Raw genomic sequence first — 23,298 nt, forward strand, 5'->3', positions numbered from 1 at the left:
GTCCCAGAATCGTAAGCCAAATAAACCTTTCTTCTTTATAAATTACCCACTCTCAGGTAATTCTGTTATAGCAACACAAAATGGACTAAAACAGATGGACAATCCAGCTCCTTTGACCCTTGGCCCAGCAGACTCCGTAATTTCAGAATAAACTGTGCCTGAGGGACGGCCTGTGGCTCACTCGGGAGAGTGTGGTGCTGATAACACCAAGGCCACAGGTTCGGATCCTATATAGGGATGGCCGGTTCGCTCACTGGCTGAGTGTGATGCTGACAACACCAAGACAAGGGTTAAGATCCCCTTACCGGTCATCTTTTTTTTAAAAAAAGAATAAACTGTGCCTGCAAGAGTGCTCAGGCTGGTGCCAGCAGTTCCTGGCACATGGAGATGAGGCCCTTCAACATGGCATCGGTTTCTCCCATGCTGCCTGGAAGCCTTGCACAGTAGCGTGTGTCAGAGGTAACAGGATGGAGGTGGGGCTCGCGCTGGAGATGCAGAATACACGTAAAACATCTCTTCCCAGCTGCCAGAGGGGGATTGTCTCAGGTGCAGCCGGCCCTCCTCCAAAGCAGAGATTACTACTCTTGACAGGCACCTGGAAACAAAAATGATAATGTAATTTGGCATTCCCACTCTTTGGGGGAGCGATCACAATTATAATAGCCACGTTCAAGAACCAGGAAGGAGTGCAGCCAAAGAGCGGGAGCAGGAGGGGCCTGAGCTTCCAGTCAAAGGAGACTCACATGCTGGTTATGTGCACAGGCAACCTCTCCATTCTTAAAGCACCACTGAATTCTCTACAAAAAACAGCAAAACTTGCAGCCTCTAATTTTCTTCTCTGTGCTGTTTAGTATCAAGCTATTTTCCTTTTGCAACTCAGGAGCCTTTTGAAGAGTGTTTGTTTGCATGATGGGACTGAGTGGGCAGGTCCCGGCCTCTCTGCTGTAGGGCCTGTTGTTTGCCTGCCACCCAACTTCCTGTCACACAGTATTCCAGTGAGCTTGCTCCAGCATACCAATCCCAGTGTGAGGGGCTTGGGACTATTGATTTTCTTCCAGCCCCCCAAAGTGCCAATTATCTAATCTATCTTGTTTCAAGGACTAAGTTCTTAATTTAAGCCAACGGCTGCTTCACTGGTGAAGAACCATTTCTTGGAGTGAGTTGAACAAAATCTCCCTGGAGGAGGAGAATTTCCTTTCCTACATGTTTCAGAATACGCCCAGCTTTGATTCCTTAAAAGACATGAGCTTTATCCTTTCCCAGACCGATCAAACTTAACCCAACCAACATCATAGTTAGCCCCCTCAGTGTCAAGATGGAGCTTGTTAATTTCTTGTATTTGTGTAGCACTTTATAACTCCCAAAATGCCATCTACCTCCAAACTTCATTTAACCTTCACAGCAACGTAGGAGGTAGGTTGGACAGGTATTACTTTAGTTTTTCCAGGAGCAGCAGCCAAAGTTCAGAAAAGTTAAGCAACTTGCCCAAAGTCACACAGCTGGCAGGGAGCAGGGTAGGACCAAAAGTCTTTGGAACTTTGGTCTGGGACTCTTAGCATTCAGTGTGCCAGGCAGATCCTGCCTCTTACCCTAAAATAATCAAGTGACTTTACCAAGAAGTCAAAGCATAGTGTCACTTGCTGGACTTTTCACTCAGGGACTTGAAGTCCACAGGTGGCCCTGATTTAGAATGGCCCTGGGGCAACTGAAAGGCAGCAATGCCATTGGGGATGGGGTGTGAGTGCAAGACAGGTTCGAAATAAATACAAGAATGTTTGGGGCCGGCCCGTGGCTCACTCGGGAGAGTGCGGTGCTGATAACACCAAGGCCACGGGTTCGGATCCCATATAGGGATGGCCGGTTTGCTCACTGGGTGAACGTGGTGCTGACAACACTGAGTCAAGGGTTAAGATCCCCTTACCGGTCATCTTTATAAAAAAAAAAAGAATGTTTGCATCAGTCACAGTTCAGTGCAGAAATAGAACCCCCTGCTTTGGCACTTTAAGCACAGAACAATCTAGCACAGGGAGTGAGGTACTTACACCACCATTAGATGGGCTGGAGGAGGGCTCCAGGTGGGACTTCCAGGAATGATTCCCCTGACATGAAGCCACCACTCGTCATTGACCCACGGAATTCAAGAGCACATGCCTCAACTGCAGGCCAGGCTTCAGGAAGCCGCCACCACCACTCATGCAACTACAATCTCTAGCCACTCCAGTGCTGGGGAAAAACTGCTGAAATGCTGCTGCCAAAAAATCTGATGTTTCTAGAATGTTACCAGCAGAAAACAGCCAAAGGGGCAGGAAGTGGCATTAGACTGGCAGAATCTAGTTCCCATCTGGAACCATTGTTTCAAGGGAGTCTGGGAAATGCAGCTTTTGGTTTGCTGGTGTCTAGGCTCTGCAGAATAGGACAGAACATTCAGAGGAGGGTATGGTGGATGCTGAGCACCCAGTGAATAGTTTCCACCACAGTAGCCAACCGATGCACTCTCTTCTTACCATCGAAAACCCAATAGGCAAACATTATGAAAATATTCAGTTCTAGATTGGATACTTCAAAGGTCTTGCTTTATTAGCACAGGAACATCTCATAGTATACAGCTGTGTATCTGCAAAATGCATACACACACCATGTCTTTCAAGAATCATTGATGTACTTCATTGTAGAGTTGAGAATTTCTATCCCATGAAGTTCTCTCAGTTGAGCAGCAAACCTATTAGAATCAGAACACAAAACCCAGAGCATAAATGACATGGTTCAGACTCTGGGAGCCCAGAGCTGTGCCCTCTCAGCAGAGGCTAGCTGGGAACATCAATCCTATCACTCTGGGTGAAAAGGGGAAAGGGCTGTGGCACTGGGGAGCCCTAAAGATCAATGGGGGGTAAGGCTTTCAGGGAGGCCCATGAAACACTAAAAACACTCTCCTTGCGGTGGCAGGTATAACAGGCTGATCAGATGAGACCTTGCTCTCAAGAACTCCCCAGCAGGTTGCCACTTTGAGCTCATCCTAGCTAATGTGTCTTGCCGTCTGTGGAAGAAAGATTTTATCTATTCCTTCCATTCGAACAATCAGACAGAACTTGAAAGATGCCATCCATGTCAACCCTCTCTTTCTGCAGAGGAGGAAGTAGTCCTGCAGCTTTAAGGGAAGTAACCACTCTCACTCCCTCACCGAAGGCTCCTCCCCACCCCCATTCTATGCCAGGGCTCCGTCGCTCAGCCGCAGGTGGACACCTTCTGGAAGCACGCACGAGGAGGTGTTTAAGCACGGTAGAACAGGACCAGAGCAGAGCAGAGCATAAGTCTGAGCTAAAAGAGAAGCCGTGCACACTGATAAAGCCAAGTTTCTGGCCCTGGCTTGCTGGGTGGCTGCAGACATGCTGTTCTGCACCTGTGCATCTCCAGTCTGTTTTCTCCAGCATGAAAATGCTACCCTCACTGGACATTCCTCCATTTGTTTAGGCCCAGGCAAAATAATGAAGTGGAGGTCTCACTGTTTCTGAAGAAGAGAAGAGAAAAAGGAGGGAGAGAGAAGGGGAGCTGGAGCAGGAGGGAGAGGGAGGAGGAGGAGACGGAGAGGAGAGGAGGGTGGAGGAGAACGGGGGAGTGGACTGGAGAGAGGACAGTGGCAGTGCCTGAAACGAATCCCTCGCCAACTTGGTTGGAGCCTGAGAGCTCTGCTGGTCCCTCAAGGAAGGCTTCCTCCAGAGGAGCAGCTACCAGGGCCCACACGGGCCCTCAGGAAGGCACAGGGGCTCCCCATACTGCGTGGCACACAGTCCCAGCCAAAACTGAGAGCTCTGCTGGTCCCTCAAGGAAGGCTTCCTCCAGAGGAGCAGCTACCAGGGCCCACACGGGCCCGCAGGAAGGCACAGGGGCTCCCCATACTGCATGGCACACAGTCCCAGCCAAAACACAGCGCCTCGGCTCGGCCCGCTCCTTCTGAGCCGTGACCGCCACTTGGGCCGGCCTGGCTGGGTGGCTGCGGCCTACCTGGGCTCGGCCGTGCACAGCTTCCCCAGAGCAATGCCTGCGTTCAGCTGCACAGCCGTCTTCTGCGCATCGCCACCCGCCAGCTTCAACAAGACCTGCACGACATCCGTCTTCAGCAGGGAAGATGCGGCACCGGGCACCTCCATGCAGTTCCCAAGGCAGAGCGCAGCGTTGCCCACCACAACCTCGGCCTCCACTCTGAGCAGCTTCATCAAAAGGCTAAACTCTGCAGGAAGGAAGGGAACAAGCAACAGTCCTCCAAATCCCGAACAGGAGGCCCGACACAGGACACAAGGGGCCCAGGCAGGTGACAGTGGATGCCCAGCTTCCCCAGAAACTCTGCAGAAGGAATGTTCACACATTCAGCAAATATTATCTGAATGCCTATGAACTTCTTCACTACTCCCTGTGTCTCTGAAGTATCTCAGGGGCCCCGAACGGTGCCCAGCACAACAGAGTTGTTGCATGAATGAATGCTATGTGTCAGACAGGTGTCTTCTCGAAAGTTCCCGTTCATAACCCCTACACTCCACCACCTGACAGTCCCCGAGAGGGAGGCAATGTGCCTGCAGCATCCTGTGCCTGCAGGGCAAGAAATAGGATCCAGAAGAAAGGTTCATGCTTCCATGGCAGAGCCCCCTGCAGTTCACCTTCTGTGTGCTCCGGAGGAGCGGGTAAGGAGAACATTAGCAGGGACCCCTGTATGAGTAACTACAGCCAGTTTAAGCTACTCAAGCTAGGCTGACTCTGACTCTTCCCTTGTTCACTGAAGGTTGAAGGGGGATTTTTTTCCCCTCCCTCTGTGAAGGAAGAGAACCAGGGCTAGGTCAGTTTAAGCAGAATGCTTTAGAAACAATTTCAATTTAAGTTGGTGAAAGAAGGGAGTTTCCCTGCTTTGACCCTGTTATCTTCGAGCTGTCCGTCAGCTGGGGCTCCAGCATGGGCAGTGTACTTGTGCGCGGCCGCAAGGCAAATTAAATGCCTTCAGATGGGAGATGAATGGCACCTTGTTCTGTAAACACTGCTGAAATCTGGGGAGAGGTGAACAGCGAAACTGCTAAGTCCCTCCTCACCTGCAGTCTACTCTGCAGCCTCAAGGATGGATTAACCTCTAGGATGTGGGCTCCTTTAATGAAATTGTCACTTACTTTTATCCAGTCTTATTACTTCTTCCCGAGCTTCATGATAACTGTTCGTGCAGATAGCTAGTATCTTTATAGCATAAAGTGATGCGGTCTGGCCTCCTGTCTAGATTACAGAATGAAAGTAGAAAAGTAAAATCAGTGCTAAGATTGTTCTTGACCAGAAACCACAGTGTGCAGTTACAATAGCGCTAATGGCTTCCTAAATTTTTACAAGAGAATTCTACTGAGCACGGGCTGTGCTTCCTGGTGAGCAGGCCCAGTCCCTGCTGGGACAGAGTGTCACTCACACTCTCCCTAACACATCTGTCATCCCTGACAGAAATGTAGGCCTGTCACGTACACCTGAGTAATTACCTCTGGAAGGCTTTCTGAATGAGTGGCTGAGAAAAGAATGATATTGTCAGGTGGCAAATCTACCAAAAAGGGGAGGAAAAGGCCCTCCCGTGTCATCTCACCATTTGAGAGTGAGGGCTGACTTGCTAAGGCTGTCAGGCTGAGAGTCCTGCATGGATAACATCATGAACCTAGACGATTTTAAGAAGTGGCAACTGCCAAGTCATAATCCTTAAAATCACTCAATGCAGGGTCATTGAACTGCACATGTGCATGAATACGTGCATGATGCACATGTGTGTGCAGTCAGCAGCCTCTAGTGGGTTTGCAAAAGTTGTATAGAGTGAATGACAATCATCACCCAAGTGGCAGCCTAAACTCAGACCCATTTTCCTTCCCCCTCAACATTCCCCTGCTGTAGCAGCCCCCCTCTCCCCAGCATGCTTCTCTGTTCCACTCAGCCTGGGGCTTTATGAATAAATCTGTGCTGTCACCTCGCTAACATGGGTGAGTCGACCTTGCTGGGCACACCCATCACAGGTGGGACCCCCAGATGGCAGCCTAATAATTCCCCTTGCCCTTTCCAGTGAATCCTGTTAACTGTCGTATAGTCTCAGATTCATTGCACTCATCTCCCAACGCCCTTTGGTCACATGGTAACTCTGCAGCTCACATATCTCATCAATGGAGTCACATCCAGCATTCTCCCGATAACTGCATAAAGCATCACGAGTCGATGAGCGAAATAATGAGCCTGAGAAACCTTACAGAAAGCCACTCAGACCATCTCTTTCATTTTAAAGTTAGGCTTAAGAGGTAAGCAGTTTCTATGGATGTATCTAATGAGCAATTTACTTATTTATACTACACTCTTTTGTTGATGATCAGAGCATCAGCCGGGTGGACAGGCAGAAAAGAATCCCTGTTCAAGAAGTCTAAAATCTAGCAGGGGTGAAATAGCAGCACATTAACTAGACAAGGTCCACCTTAACTCTGCTCCCCGAATAAAATGGGAAACTCCTGGAAATGTGAGAGGTGGTGACCAGTGACGTTAGCTACCTTCAGGAATCTCATCATCTTCTTCACCACTCCAGCCCTCAGCGCCTCCTCGACGCCTTTCAGAGAGGAGGGGAGGGTCCGGCTCAGAACACCAGCGGCTCTCTGAGTGAAGCAGAAAGCAAGGGACGATTACATATCCTTTCGGAAATGCTGATGACCTTTGACAGTTAACTGAGTTTGGAGGGGCAAAAGCAATCGTTAGTATTGGAAGCAAAGTATGTACCTTGATTTTTTAAAAATGTAATGGCCAAGTAGTAAATAGCGAGCACTGTTCTTTTTAAGAAAACTGCTGGGTAGGCAACCAAAGGGCTGTCAACACTGTGCCTTGACACACAGAGGCCAGCTTACTTCAGCTTTACCCAGGACCAACCAGTTCAACTCTGAGAACGAAAGTGGCCCCTTATACCTCTCAGAGCTCTGATGGCAGTGGGGCCCTCATCAGGAGCCGTTCCACTTCCTGGATCGATAACCTGTATCTTTTAGCTTTTGTCTGTATCTTTCTGAATCTTTGGTTCTTTTCCTACTTCCTGGGAGATTTCAGCTCTGATATATATATATATAGATATATATATATATATTTCTTTATAAATAGCCAGCTGTTACTTTTTTTTTTTTTAAAGATGACCGGTAAGGGGATCTTAACCCTTGACTTGGTGTTGTCAGCACCACGCTCACCCATTGAGCCAACCGGCCATCCCTATGTGGGATCCGAACCTGTAGCCTTGGTGTTATCAGCACTGCACTCTCCCGAGTGAGCCCCGCACCAGCCCAGCTGTTACTGTTTTATGGGTGTAACTTCTTGTATCTTTCTCAGAATACAAATGATACTTTTTTTTTTTGGCTGTTTCCCATCTCTATTTCTTTTGGGTCAATTTTTCTGCTTATCTTGGTTTTCCTATTTATGTCTGGTGACCAATCACAATGAAGAAAAAAGCAACAATAATATGTTTGGCATGCTGTGCTTATGGGAAGTTTGTTGACTGGCAGGTAGAGGAGGTGGCACCTCCAAATACCAGAAAGCAAAAGCTTTTCTCTGGTCTTTCAGTTCTTTAGAGAAAAAACATTCTGACTTCACGCCAGGGGGATAGACGCCTACCTGCCAAGTACAGCCCCCCACCTTGTGCTGTTTCTACCTTTAAAATCTCGATGCTCTCCAGGGTACTGCAAGGCCAGTCTGCTGCCGCCAGCTGTACTCCCCTGCGTCTGTACTACACATGAAAGTTTCTGCAGCCTTCCTCACTAATTACCACTCCCACAGCTGTTCTCCATCTCCCAGAAACTTGTTAAAATTACTTATCCATTGGTAACCTCTTGCCTGTTCACTTTGTCAACGTGCATTTCTACTTCTTTTTCTTTCCAATGCCTTTAATCTTATTTTAATGAGGTCTCCAGTGGGAGAAAGGATAAACTTGTGTATTATCATATTATCAATTTTGTTTCCCTAATCTGCTTCCTACAGATCCCAAGATAGTGGAGAATGTGTTCCATCCGAGGACCAGATTCCAGGGTGAAGCTGCTGCCCGGCTCAGTAAACTGGGAAGTACCTGACTGTGCCACACATGGAATCCTGAGAAAATCTGGCCCAAGAGAGTCCCTAAGGGTTTGTCCAGGGACTAGTGTAGGCCTAGCTTTAGGTCAGACCATCAAGAAAAGCCCCAACCATCTGAGAACAGTGGTTCTTATGACTTTGGGGGTCATGGGTCTCTTTTGAGGATCTGATGAAAGTTATGATGCCTTCCCCATCCACCACTCCACGAAAATGCACATACACTTAGAATTTTCAATCCAGTTGCAGAGGGTTCCAGGGAACCTGAACACCTCTCACACATTCATGGAGCAGGGATGTTGTGAGAGTGCCAGCCCCAAACAGGGTAGGCGGAATCTAATCAGAACCTTCTTTAAACCCTGGAGCCAGTTCCCAGTTTGTGATCCTTGAAGGGCTGGTTTTCTAGACCCATCCTGGATGTTTCCCTGATTGTTCCTCTAGGCTTTAGAGCCCTGCCCGACTAGGTGGGAAAACAGGGGTGGTTACTAACGTGAGTGAAGAACATACCCTAGGATGATGGCAAATAGCCTCTCAAATCATATGAACATTCTTCTCCTGTTGCACCATGCTAACTACAGGCCCTTCTCAGTTTTCTTATCCAAATGTCAGAAACAGAATTCAGAAAGCCATTCCAGCATGTGTCTCCAAGGGGGCTAAACCATTATGCATAAACAACCTTCAGGATCAAAACATGGGCCTGGCTTTTTGACTTCAGAAAAAAAGGGATTCTAAATAAAGTCACTTGGCCTGTCCAATTTGCACAGGATATTTTGAAATAGGACAAATCGGATAGATTGNGTGGGATCCGAACCTGTAGCCTTGGTGTTATCAGCACTGCACTCTCCCGAGTGAGCCCCGCACCAGCCCAGCTGTTACTGTTTTATGGGTGTAACTTCTTGTATCTTTCTCAGAATACAAATGATACTTTTTTTTTTTGGCTGTTTCCCATCTCTATTTCTTTTGGGTCAATTTTTCTGCTTATCTTGGTTTTCCTATTTATGTCTGGTGACCAATCACAATGAAGAAAAAAGCAATAATAATATGTTTGGCATGCTGTGCTTATGGGAAGTTTGTTGACTGGCAGGTAGAGGAGGTGGCACCTCCAAATACCAGAAAGCAAAAGCTTTTCTCTGGTCTTTCAGTTCTTTAGAGAAAAAACATTCTGACTTCACGCCAGGGGGATAGACGCCTACCTGCCAAGTGCAGCCCCCCACCTTGTGCTGTTTCTACCTTTAAAATCTCGATGCTCTCCAGGGTACTGCAAGGCCAGTCTGCTGCTGCCAGCTGTACTCCCCTGCGTCTGTACTACACATGAAAGTTTCTGCAGCCTTCCTCACTAATTACCACTCCCACAGCTGTTCTCCCTCTCCCAGAAACTTGTTAAAATTACTTATCCATTGGTAACCTCTTGCCTGTTCACTTTGTCAACATGCGTTTCTACTTCTTTTTCTTTCCAATGCCTTTAATCTTATTTTAATGAGGTCTCCAGCAGGAGAAAGGATAAACTTGTGTATTATCATATTATCAATTTTGTTTCCCTAATCTGCTTCCTACAGATCCCAAGATAGTGGAGAATGTGTTCCATCCGAGGACCAGATTCCAGGGTGAAGCTGCTGCCCGGCTCAGTAAACTGGGAAGTACCTGACTGTGCCACACATGGAATCCTGAGAAAATCTGGCCCAAGAGAGTCCCTAAGGGTTTGTCCAGGGACTAGTGTAGGCCTAGCTTTAGGTCAGACCATCAAGAAAAGCCCCAACCATCTGAGAACAGTGGTTCTTATGACTTTGGGGGTCATGGGTCTCTTTTGAGGATCTGATGAAAGTTATGATGCCTTCCCCATCCACCACTCCACGAAAATGCACATACACTTAGAATTTTCAATCCAGTTGCAGAGGGTTCCAGGGAACCTGAACACCTCTCACACATTCATGGAGCAGGGATGTTGTGAGAGTGCCAGCCCCAAACAGGGTAGGCGGAATCTAATCAGAACCTTCTTTAAACCCTGGAGCCAGTTCCCAGTTTGTGATCCTTGAAGGGCTGGTTTTCTAGACCCATCCTGGATGTTTCCCTGATTGTTCCTCTAGGCTTTAGAGCCCTGCCCGACTAGGTGGGAAAACAGGGGTGGTTACTAACGTGAGTGAAGAACATACCCTAGGATGATGGCAAATAGCCTCTCAAATCATATGAACATTCTTCTCCTGTTGCACCATGCTAACTACAGGCCCTTCTCAGTTTTCTTATCCAAATGTCAGAAACAGAATTCAGAAAGCCATTCCAGCATGTGTCTCCAAGGGGGCTAAACCATTATGCATAAACAACCTTCAGGATCAAAACATGGGCCTGGCTTTTTGACTTCAGAAAAAAAGGGATTCTAAATAAAGTCACTTGGCCTGTCCAATTTGCACAGGATATTTTGAAATAGGACAAATCGGATAGATTGCACTGTATAAGCTGGTTAAATTCCAGACCATACAGAAAACGGAACGTGAGTTCCTGGACTCTAGGGGATTCACAGATGGGCACAAGGGGGAGCCCTGAAACGGTAGGCAAAATTTGGTATTTATGTGCTTTATTTGGTATTTATGGGCATTATTCTGTGCAGTATAGCCACACCATACCTCAGAGAGTCAGCAGATTCTCAAACTTCAAACAGGTTAAGACCCACTGACACTAAAACAAAACCACGCAAAAGCAAGAACAATGGAAGCTGTTTCTGGATTTCCCTGGGAGAAACTTACTGTCAGGATCCCTCCATCCTGGCTGTTTAGTAGAGACAGGCACCTTCTGCTCACCTGCACAGCCCAAACCTACAACAGTGGGAGAGGCAAAAAAGAGCTTTTAGTTTCCTGATAATCCGAATCCTCTATGGAGTTGCTCTGAGCGCTCAAGCAGAACTGACCACTCCTTCCTTTTTACCGCCGCCATACTCCATACTCCATCCAGATTTCCCTCATGATGCTTCGTCCATTGCTCTTACTTCTTCCCATTTCTGTCTCCCTGACTCCAGGACAATACCTTGATAACAGGGACCACAGTTTCCTTGACTTTGTAAATGCAGCACTCTGCTCAGCACACCCTGGAACTCGGTCAGTTTTCTGAATGAACACATGACTGAGAGACTAATTTAGCCCTCAGCAAAGTGACAGAGCAACCCTCCAGCTCGCCCCATTCCCGCTGCCAGGATTTGGGTACATATGCTTCTACTGTGAACAGGAGAACAGTTCTATCCCACAGAAGGTGTTCAGGTTGTCCCAGGGTTCCAGGTAGGGAGACAGGAATGCCGAACCTCAGAGACAAAGGTCGACTGAAGACACAGGTTCATCATGAGTCCCAGGAGGGTGTATGTGATCTCCTTGAACAGGTCCACATCCTCCTCACACCTGACCTTTGGAAACAAAACAAGGCAATCAGTGACCTTTTTGCCTTGCAGATTTTCATGGTCACCTCTTTCCTTTGATGATCATGATGTAGGCATTCCCCCACCCACTAAACTGTCAAGGTCATGAACCTACGTGATGTTGGAAGATCAGAGACCATGAGTTAGTGTCAGTGTAGGAGACTTGGTAGGAGTCTCTGGCAACTCTGCTGTGGGACTCTGGCTTGGCTTGGTCCTGGGTTTAAACAGAAGAGTGAGCTGCTGAAATGGGTGACCAAGCCAACTCCACTAGAAAATTCACAGATCTCCCCAGGGTGGATGAGACTTGATCTGGGGAGCTCCTAAAGGCCAGTAGCTCATAAAATCTATGGTTACAGAAGAGATAAGTCACTGGCTCCAGCACCCTCAGAAACAGAATTTTTGGAAAAGCCAGACAATTAAGAAGCTGCTAATGCCCCCAAAGAGGATAAAAGACCAACTTTGAATAGAAAAGCTAAAATACCATGAGGCCCAAGCAGGCATCCCCAAATTCTTCACAGGCCAACATGTGTCTTCGAGTGGCAGGTGCAGCACTGAGGTTTCCCATGATGGAAACACACTGGCACAGAGCTGAGGAGTTGGTTACCTTGGGATCTCTCTTCTAAAAGTGAATTGAGAGACAGTGAATCCTCAGAGAGCAGGCAAACAATGCCATAGTAATCTCTAGGAGTGGTCCCTCACTCACCCAAAGTCCTGGGAACCAGAGAGCTGAATGTCACATGGGGGCATCAGTGGAGTCCCACTGGCAACAGGATGGAGACACACAGAGGGGTGGACCCAAAAGGGTCTCAGCCTAGGGCTTAATCCCAGCTCCTCTGCCACCAGCTGGTAGGACCTGGGAAAGTCTCTTCCCTTCTCAGAGCCTCTATTTCCACAGCTGTGAAATACGGGGATGTCATTGTGCTCTCTAAGGGCCTCCAAAACCTCCATGGCTCACCAGGGACAGGGTCTATTTGTGTCATACTCTCCAAGGAGACACCACCTGCACCCCCCCCCACCCCCCCGCCACTATTCTCTGTCTCATCAGCTCAAATTGCTATACTTATCCTCCTGAAGGGGATGATTTCCATTCAGGGGTCAGGGATGCACGTCATACTGATCACAGGACTTAGTGTCAGCAGGGGACTGATGGAGACTGACAAACTCTTTCTACCTTCACCTAAGATGCAGCCACATCTAGCATTAACCAGCCCCATCCATATGCCACCTCCACCTGCCCTGACTACAGTTGTTTTAATAACTGAGAATTGTATAAATTGCAACTGTGAATAAATGATTAATCAACCTGAGAGACAATGGGAGTTCTGGTGTGTAAATTGTGTTTAAACAGCTCTGCTCATGCTCCTGAGAGTGCCTGTTGCAGAGGATAAAAATGAAGGTTTGCTTACCAGAATGCCCGTGAGTACAGGGAGAACATCCGGAAGGTTGGCCTGGAACCAGACTTGGAATCTGCTGAGAAAACATCAGCCAGGATTGATTTCTACATTGCACAAACTATGACATAAACCCAGTGTCTCAGGTAATTAATGTAGCAGACAGTTACAAACTTTGGGCCCATGTGATTTGCAGTGTGTATGGACAATTCATTCTGAACAACACAAAAAAGTCACTGCGTATGTAATGTGGCTTTACTTTTTCTAAGTCTGAAAAATTGCCTTTGATGTTAAACAACAGATCCTAGATGGCAGCTCTCTTAAGCAGATGTGCTGAAATCCCCAGGCTTCTGCTGAGCTGACCTCCCACCCCCTCCCCCTGCTCTGAGTCTAGAGGCCATACGTGTGCCATGCAGACAGGAAACACAGTTCAAGCATGTTTGCTCATCATGGCCATCAGGGAGGGTGGAAAGTCAGCTTGGCAGACGTGCACACATGTCGCCACGTGCTTGAGCAGTTATTCCTCATGCCCAGCCTGTGTCAAGTGACTGGGCGGTCTGCAAGCCAAGCACAAGCAGCTCTCTCCCTACATGTCCACTCCTAAAAAAAATGCTCTAAAGTCTGTGAGGAAATAAAAAAAAAAAGAAATACGTACTTTAAAAACAAACCTCAGACCCTAAGAATTATGAAAACTATGACCTTTACTTTCATCCCCAGCAGCTAAGCAAAAAACAAACAAACAAACAAAACAAAAAGGGGGTAGAGAGAGGTGGTTACTCATAATGTCACTGGGTCACTGGCAACCCAAGAGGAGGTGACATTTTACTGTTCATTCTTGCCCACTCACTCACATTCTTTCAACACAAATCTGCCAGGCAGTTACCATGTACTAGGCACTGATTAAGAGAAGAAGAAACTTCCCGAACCCACAGTAGGTTTTCTTACTGTGAGAGGCACTGTTTTAAGTATGTGACTGCTTCTAAGCCCACTGAGGACTGGGTCACTCCCTACCCAGAGGGACGGGAATGGAAGTAGGCAACTACAGCCCCCTGGAAGGCACCAGCCCTTGTACTCGGTGAATCTTATGATGCTCAGTCAGAGACTCGGCCTGGCCTCTCTGTATACTGCACAGTCTTAAAGATCAGTCGGCTCAACCAAGGTTCAAGAAGAAATGTCAATTTCTGGAAATAAAAAAATTACCTTTCTTCCTGAGCCAAATCTGTGAGGAGTCCCATGGCGGTGTTGGCCTTCTTATCTGAGAAATCCAGAAATGACACCAGGGCTTCCAACAATCTGCGAAAACACAAAACAACTTCAGAGTGGGCTGTCCTCCAGCTAACAGCATCTCCAACAAGGTGACCTTGTGAGGAAACCAGGAAGGAACTGAAAGGTGGCCTTGCCATGCCCTCCTAGGAAGCCCAGCTCCTTGCCACCCAAAAGTGACAGACACTGCTCCATGCGGACAGCTCCACCACTTAGTGTGAACCCCTAGAGGGTTGAACAGTTTTAACCAAAGTTTACTGATTATCAGATGTCAGCTTGGAAGGAGTCTCTGGTGCCTCTGCCATATGACTCTGGCTCGGTCAAGTTGATTAACTCAGATTTGGATTAACATCTAAATGGCATGCTTACTAACATGCTGATGACTAAAGTGGGAGTGCCTCCTAGGAAAGTGGGTGATGGAATAAAGATTTAATAAGATTTAGACAGGCTGCTGAACATGTCAGATGGAATTTAATAGGGTCAAACTCAAAGTCCTCCACTTAGAGCTAGAAATTCTGTGTAAGTAACAGAATCGGGAGACCTAGTTTATAACGGGTTCATAAGAAAAAGATTTTAGCATTTTTAGCCAATTACAAACACAGTAGGAGCAAACAGTCTGGTGCAGATGCCAAAAAAAGCTAATGCAATCTCAGGCTGCCCTAATGGACTTACTGGCACCAGTAAGGCCTCTGCGAGCACCTCTTTCTTTTTGACTGTACTCTTATTCTGCCTGCCTCAGTTTGGCCCCTTAATGTCTGGACAATCACAGTTCTCCCTGGTTGGATTCCCTGCCTCCTTACTACCTGTTCCAATCCAGCCTCAGCATACCATCAAAGGCATTTTTCTAAATGCACACGTTAGTACGAGTTTGCTGCCATGGGGCTCTTGCTGGGGTGAACTGTGCTGGAGTTTTCTTTGCACCTATAAAAGGAAAGATGTCTGGTGGTGTTGCTGCCCTTCCCCAAAGCAGGCTCCTGCACACTCTAGAAAAAACATCTTGTAAGTCTGTGCATTTTTATTCTTGTCTCTATAAATCACATTTCTTTCTTTCTTTCTTTTTAAATTTTTTTTAAAAAAAAGATGACCGGTAAGGGGATCTTAACCCTTGACTTGGTGTTGTCAGCACCACACTCACCCAGTGAGCTAACCGGCCATCCCTGTATAGGGATCCGAACCCGTGGCCTTGGTGTTATCAGCACCACACTCTCCTGAGTGAGCCAGGGGCTGGCCCCTAAATCATATTTTTTTCTAATGGGGATTGGTAGATGGATGTAGTTTTTAAAATTATGTGGATTTTGGTTACAAAGTCCAGTAGAAATATATTCCATATAGTTAGGGTTAGGGTTATGGTTAGGGTGTGGGGTAGGCAGATCGTATTCCGTGGAAAGAGATAATTTATATCAACCAGAACTGTCCTAGAATGGGACGGACTTCCTTGGAGGTAAGATCCATTTCCTCTTGCTAACTGGGGAAAGAATCCCAGCCTATCAGCTGATTAGTGCCCATCCCAAATCACATGGAGACAAATGTAATGAAAACACTGGATTCTTCTGTGGAGGGGATCAAGCATGAGCTGTGTCGGAATACCACAGATGGGGCGCCCCGGCCGGGTGGGGCTAGACTGGATTGTTTCTAAGGCCCTGGGTAACTCCAGCTGATTAGTGCCCATCCCAAATCACATGGAGACAAATGTAATGAAAACACTGGATTCTTCCGTGGAGGGGATCAAGCATGAGCTGTGTCGGGATACCACAGATGGGGCGCCCCTGCCGGGTGGGGCTAGACTGGATTGTTTCTAAGGCCCTGGGTAACTCTAGCCTTCTCTGCAAATCCCTAACTTCCTCGGGAGTCTATTTTAGTGTTTCCGCTGTCAGAAATAATTTGTTTTACAGTTAGTGCAGGCTCCTCTTTAACAATTTAAATGTTTTCTTTGGTCTTGAAGATGAATGTCAATGATCCTAAATAGCACAGAAGGTGACACAGTCTAAGATCATCTTGGTTTTGTCCTGGGAGACGTAAGTAACTAGGCTACCTTGCCATGTGACATAATACATATCCTAACTGGACTCATTACCTGGAGAGGACAATGTGTCCCTTTCCACTTCCTCTTGTCTCTTTTTTGGTGGCACATTTTCTGTTCTGCTGACAAGCAGCTAGCTGTCTCTGTGGGTAGACCTCAGGTCAGAAAATGGTCCTGTGCAACCAATAAAGGCACTCTCACCTCGGTTTATGGCCCTGAACAATATACCCCATAGAGGAAAATGATTATAAAAATATTAGAGTCCACACCATGTGTTAGGCCTGATGCTACTTGCTTTTTGTAACTGTGGCAGGTGCTGTTTGCTGGCTAACCACAGAGATACTCCCCACTACCTTCTATTCTGCCTGACCCTACTACAGAAGCTGGGGCAATTTCCCCTACTAGGGGTGGCATATGACACAATCCTGTCCAAAGAGAAATAAGCAGTAGTTTTTTTGATAAAAGGGACAGATCCAGCTGGTGCTAACTTGTCTTAAAGAGGGATGTGAGGCTTGAAGCTACAGTAAAGGAGAAGGTTGACCATGAGGGAAAGGTTTAGAGAAGGACAAAGACCTTGACCTTGACATCTTTAAGCCATGGCACCAACACTTGCTATCTTCAGTCTTTTTTTATTATGTAAGAAAAACAAGCCAGGCCCTATCTTGCTTAAGCTCCTTTTGGTCAAGTATTCTATACAATGTAGCAGAAAAAATATTAACTGACATAGATGCCTCACCCCCACAGGCATCAACAAAAGTCTGTGATGCACAGACACTGGGGCCCACCAAGGCTAAGTGACTTTCCTGGGTCACATAAGTAGAAAGAGATATGTGGGGGATTTAAGCTCAGGACTGCTTGCATCTAAAAACCTAGGGCTTTTACAAAGTGACACCGGTCCTTGGCTGATTCCTGCCGGCAGACATTCATCCCTTCAACCTCTCCTATGAGGAAAAACATTCTGGAAGGACTGTGCTTTGTGTGCCTCTGTGAGAGTCATGGGACTGTGTACAGCCCTGACCTGCTTCAAACCAACTCTTTTCATCGCAGAGAACCCATTACATCTCTTTCTGGTTTAACTGGAGACAGACATTAATGAGACTAGCGGGCAGAAAGGTAATAAGCTGAGATTTCTTTGTCCACAGAGAATCCACAGGACTGTATGAGGTGATCATAAACACCACTATCCAAGACACTGGAAAACTCCAAATTGCAACTCAAGCAATTCAATGATAGCTTAGGGGAAAAAAGCTTATGATAACGATAGCTACATTTACTCAAAGAGACAAGAAACCAAACGAAAAAATATATAATATGATGTAGATATTGAGCAAATGACTGTAGAGTCATTTGAAATGTGAAACGTATTTTTGGAGAATTTAACTCCAGTAACAATCCATCTGCTTGTGTGGGCTGAGCTTGAGGGGGTGGCCAAGGCCCCTCCCAGGAGACACTGGGTCTGTGACTGGACAGAGAGGCTTAGTAACCACCCTGTCCTTACACAAAGTGGATTTCCTCAGCAAATGAAACACTAGCAGGAGGGCTTGGCTCGGTCCAGGAAAGATCTGATAGGGCTGCAGATATGGCTTCTTCTCTCACTGGGAACAGAGAGAGGAGGAGCTGGGTTCCAGGAACGGTACCTGGGAGACAGCTGGGTGAGAATCCCTTAGTTACGTGCTGCAGTTTCTCCTGTCCCATCTGTGAAATGGGGTAATAATGCTTACCTTGCCTACCTCACAGGATGAGGGGAGATAAAACAAGACAATAGTGAAAATAATTGGAAGGCTAATTTCTGTTTTTACATTATATGTGAAACATTTATAATGCAGGCCGTAATTATCACTACTATTTCTATTAGGTTGAACCACATGAAATAGCTGACATGGAACCTTTTTGATCTTAAAAATGGCAATTTCATATGTTCAAACTAATAATCTGAAGATAAACTGAAAAATTAATAAAATAAAAATAAACTAATAAATAATAAGTAAAACAAATAAACAAAATAATAAATAAAAAAATAAACTGAAAAGCACTGGGCAGAATGACTGTGGTTTGGTAATTTTTTTTTACAAAGTCTCCTTAGGAGAGAGGCACATTCTATTCTATAGGCTTGAGCTGTGGAAAGACCTCCATGCAACAGTATTTAAGATGTTTTATTTCTTTATACTCAACCTTGTTCTAGAAAGGGTTTAACCATATGCAAAATAAGATAGTATTACCTCAAACAGGAATGAATGAAGAAATATAAGGGCAGGAACAGGACAGGGCTAGGACTGAGGCTAGAAGGGTAGAAGTAAGCAGCCTGTTGTAAGGTTAGGTTCCAAATCTGGCTATGGAGTGCTGCCATTTATACCATTACAATATCTGTGAGATGGAAACAAGCCAGTTGCTCCTGAGAAGTGACATTCCATGGCATTAGGTTCAGAAAGCAGTTTGTCCTGGAGTTCTTCCTGGAGGTCCTTATGATGGAATGTTCCTATCAAAGGCTCTTTCTGTTATAGATCCTTTATAATGACTGATGGGACTACACCTGTCAGAGATATGAGGAGGGAGACAGGCCAGTCTGAACTTGCCATGTGAGGACCTGCGATGCCGCAGGGAAAATCACGCCAGCAGAGCCTTACCGGCGCCAGCAGAGCCTTACCGAGTCAGGTCAAGGTGGCTGATGATCAGGCCCCGTCCGTGCTCCGTCTGGGCGAGCTGCAGCAGCAGGGCCAGACTCTGCTGCCGGATCTACACCTGTCAGAGATATGAGGAGGGAGACAGGCCAGTCTGAACTTGCCATGTGAGGACCTTCGATGCCGCAGGGAAAATCACGCCAGCAGAGCCTTACCGGCGCCAGCAGAGCCTTACCGGGTCAGGTCAAGGTGGCTGATGATCAGGCCCCGTCCGTGCTCCGTCTGGGCGAGCTGCAGCAGCAGGGCCAGACTCTGCTGCCGGACGGCCAGGACTCTGGAGGCCAAGAGGGAGGGCAGCAGCCTGCCCCTGTCGGGGTGCATCACAAGCAGACGCTGGTTTTCCTCTGCAAAACATGGGGTGGTCTGCCTTGTGCATGCCATGACAGCAATAAAACCAGTTCTGTCTCCCACCATCCTTATGGGAACCCAACTCTTCTCCACTCATGTGAGAGGCAGAACAATGACGTATAAGAGCATGGACTCTAGAACCAGACTGCTGGATCTGAACCAGCAGGTGAGTGACCTTAGCCAGTTACTGATTCCTGTGTCCCTCAGTTTCCTCATCAGTGAAATGATGATGATGTGGATTAAGTGAGTTAACACGTGATCGTGCCAGACAGGGAGTGGCACACATAGATTAGCTATATCGTTATCATTGTTAAAAGGCTCCTTTCGGTGTGATATCTGGAAATGTGACCAAAGAGAAGAAAAAACAATCAGCTTAATTGTGGAGTATTTTTAGACCACCAATCTTCGTATAATGCCCAGAGTAACCATTTGAGTTCTTTCTAGGAAACTAGCATATCACATGAGAACATTAATTAACAAAGCACGCCCTCCTTCCTAGACTATAAGCTATTTCTAGGGTGGGGGCATTGGATTTACTGCCCTTTCACCTGCTTCATTTACTGATGAATTTGTTTGAGAGCAGGCAGGGATATAGGCTGGCGTATGAAGTTAATCTACAAAACAGAGCGGAGCACACTGGACCTCAGAGGGATGGGACCCATCACCTGGTCCTCATCACCCTGGGCTCTCTCCCCTACTGTGCTAATTACCCATTTGCACACAGGACACAGCGGTGAAACAGAAGACACACACCCAGGTCCTTCTAGCCCTGAAAGAGCAGGGTAATGGAGCGCAGGGTCTGATTTGTAGCACACATATCAAACAATATTTTCATTGTAAACATTATAGCTCAATCCTGCAGTTCACCTGTGGTTACTCCTGCTTGTGTAAAATAGGATCTACTGATTTTTTTTTTTAATATGGAAAGATTTTTGTTGGTTTGTTTAGTTTACGTATATTTTTTCTTATATGGAAAAGCAGCTTGTTGTAAATAATTCAAACAACACAGAAGTAGTATAAAGCTGAAAAATGAAAGTCCCCTTCTCTGGTTTCCCCCACAGGTAAGCTCATCCCCAGAGGAGCTATTACTCACTCCTACTATAATTTTTAAAATATCATAAATCCTACCCTGTAATTGGCTTCTCTCCCCCACGCAACAATAAATCACTGACATATTTTTACATCCTTACTTTTAAGCATTCCTGTGCCCTTTTTGAAAACTGCTTTGTATTTATTGAGTTAGATATACCAAGATTTCATTGATCTGAGATACAGCATTTACATCACAAGCTGTATCTGATAATGATTTTCAGATGTTAAAAAAAAAATAGTAACTTCAAGGTTCACAGACACTGAAGTAAATGGGTTGCTGTGGCAGAAGCACAATGAGTAAACACAACGTCACCAAGCCCTGCCTTCCTCACCCTCCTGTACAGGGAGTTGCAAAACACTGCCCCAGGCCGGTGCCGGGTCCTGCACAGAGTAGCAAGGCACCTTGATGATGATATTCCTTCAGGAGATAGACCTACTGATCATCTAGTTCTCTAGAGCTTAATTTCTCAAGTTCTTAATTCCTCCACTCTATTACATCAATAAAAAGCTGTATTATCTCAAACTCAACATTGTACAGTATACAAAGTGCATTCATGAGCTCTATCTGTGGCTCCCACAGCAGCCCTGGGAAAAGGAGATAAAGCCATCATCACTCCTGTAACAGCCAGAACAGAAGTGACTCCATTTTGTTAAACTTCTAAATTAAAAAGTTTTTTTCCTTACTCTTGCAACCCAAACTACATAGCTTGCAGCTGGACATTAGAATACAATGATTATTGTTCACACGCTTGCTAGAACATAATGACTTTTGGTCACACTGTACGCAGAATAATTATAGAAGGAATTATTAACCTAGGTGGCCATTCTTTACTAGCTTACTAACTAGATCTTTTTGAGGTTAACAAGAACTGAATCTGTGACTTGACTTCATGGAGGATGGTCACCATGAATCAGCTTGCACCTGAGAAGTTTTCTGATGTCTACCTGCAATCTTATGATTATGCCTGCATGTCCCTGCTTAGGTCACCATGAATCAGCCCCCTGTCACCTGTCCCTATAAAACCCTTTGGCTAGTCTGGGAAAAGCGGAGATGGTCTTTGAGACATAAGTCCACCATTTCTGCAGGCTGCCGGCTTCCTGATTAAAGGCTACTTTTCTTTACACCAACAACCATCTCTCAATTATTGACTACTGAGCAGTGAGCAAACGGACCTTTGGGGTTTCGCTAACACTCCCATTTGCAGTGTTTTGTGTCCCAAAGTCAAACCGTTTCCTGTGAAACACACTTTTTTAAAATGAGGGACATACTTACAATTTTTAGTTACATTTAAGTCACAAAAGTGATTAAGAAAGACTGTACAAAAACTTAAGGAACTCGAATATGCAGATATGAAAAAACGTAAGAGTTAACATGGTACATAAAATCCCTATAGCATTTCAGTGTCTCAGTATTAGACACTACTAAATTAAAAAGTTTTTTTCCTTACTCTTGCAACCCAAACTACATAGCTTGCAGCTGGACGTTAGAATACAATGATTCTTGTTCACACGCTTGCTAGAACATAATGACTTTTGGTCACACTGTATGCAGAATAATTATAGAAGGAATTATTAACCTAGGTGGCCATTCTTTACTAGCTTACTAACTAGATCTTTTTGAGGTTAACAAGAACTGAACCTGTGACTTGACTTCATGGAGGACGGTCACCATGAATCAGCTCCCACCTGAGAAGTTTTCTGATGTTTACCTGCAATCTTATGATTATGCCTGCATGTCCCTGCTTAGGTCACCATGAATCAGCCCCCTGTCACCTGTCCCTCTAAAACCCTTTGGCTAGTCTGGGAAAAGCGGAGATGGTCTTTGAGACATAAGTCCACCATTTCTGCAGGCTGCCGGCTTCCTGATTAAAGGCTACTTTTCCTTACACCAACAACCATCTCTCAATTATTGACTACTGAGCAGTGAGCAAACAGACCTTTGGGGTTTCGCTAACACTCCCATTTGCAGTGTTTTGTGTCCCAAAGTCAAACCGTTTCCTGTGAAACACACTTCTTTAAAATGAGGGACATACTTAAAATTTTTAGTTACATTTAAGTCACAAAAGTGATTAAGAAAGACTGTACAAAAACTTAAGGAACTCGAATATGCAGATATGAAAAAACATAAGAGTTAACATGGTACATAAAATCCCTATAGCATTTCAGTGTCTCAGTATTAGACACTAATCAGTGTCTGAAGATTCTGGCAGGGATCACCATAAATCTCATGATGCTGAAATGGGTCCTGTGGCCAGCAAAAAGGAACAATATTTTTAGGCAGACAGGAAAGGAAAACCTCGGTTCACCCCATTGCCAGTGTATGAGCAGAAGTCATGAATCTGCAAAATAGCAGGAGAGGGTCCAGGTGAGGAGACCATTCATTATGCTGACAGTGACCCTGTCCCCTGTCCACAGGGCAGCTCTCCAGTGCCCTGAGGCCAGCGAGGAAGGCAGCTGTGAGCATGCTGGAGACATAATTGCAATGCAGACCTTGCTTCTGATCCACAGCTTTTTTGGAGGGAGGGGGGTGTGTGGAGGTCTAGACATCAACTCTCCAGGGCCTGGCCTTCAGGGAGACAATCATGCCCGACATTGCAGCTCCCGCATTAGCAGCATATCAGCGGTGATTAATGGTGATTACCCAGGCTTACCATTCTCGTTGCACACTGCTTGCCAGAGCCTGAGAACAGACACACAGACTGTCTCTTCAACTGCATCTTTCCCCGCTGTGGAAAAGCACCTGGAATGGACAAGGGAGAGCAATCTGAAATCGGAAATCAGTTTTGATTTGCTTTTTATTTGGTTTTATTTCACACTCCTCGCCACCCTCCAATTTGCCAAACACAGGTTTAAAAAAGTAATTTGATAATTCACAGTAAGTCACCGGGATCAATGGACTGCCAATCAGTGAACCGAGGGTTCCAGGTCAAGGATGAAGGCTGGGGAAGTCAGGGCTGCATAGAGGTTGGGTGGTGAGCCAGGGGCCACAGGTGATGGCTGCACTGGGACCCATGAACTGTTGCTGGG

General features: G+C 46.1%; 1 protein-coding gene across 1 annotated transcript in view; it reads right to left on the reverse strand.

The window, feature by feature from the left end:
• Positions 1-2,556: 2,556 nt before the first annotated feature.
• Positions 2,557-23,298, reverse strand: part of TTC12 (tetratricopeptide repeat domain 12) — a 50,071-nt gene continuing 29,329 nt past the window's right edge. The window contains exons 11-21 of the mRNA XM_008589195.1: positions 22,923-23,011; positions 19,007-19,175; positions 14,071-14,163; positions 12,886-12,946; positions 11,961-12,098; positions 11,369-11,467; positions 10,821-10,889; positions 6,537-6,638; positions 5,148-5,247; positions 4,000-4,225; positions 2,557-2,719 (exon numbers count right to left, since the gene is read on the reverse strand). Of these exons, the coding sequence (XP_008587417.1) occupies positions 2,644-2,719; positions 4,000-4,225; positions 5,148-5,247; positions 6,537-6,638; positions 10,821-10,889; positions 11,369-11,467; positions 11,961-12,098; positions 12,886-12,946; positions 14,071-14,163; positions 19,007-19,175; positions 22,923-23,011 (1,222 nt within the window). The 3' untranslated portion in view covers positions 2,557-2,643. The remainder of the gene's footprint in view (positions 2,720-3,999; positions 4,226-5,147; positions 5,248-6,536; positions 6,639-10,820; positions 10,890-11,368; positions 11,468-11,960; positions 12,099-12,885; positions 12,947-14,070; positions 14,164-19,006; positions 19,176-22,922; positions 23,012-23,298) is intronic.

This window comes from Galeopterus variegatus, unplaced genomic scaffold (genome assembly GCF_000696425.1).
Source record: "Galeopterus variegatus unplaced genomic scaffold, G_variegatus-3.0.2 Scaffold5289, whole genome shotgun sequence".
Lineage (NCBI taxonomy): Eukaryota > Metazoa > Chordata > Mammalia > Dermoptera > Cynocephalidae > Galeopterus > Galeopterus variegatus.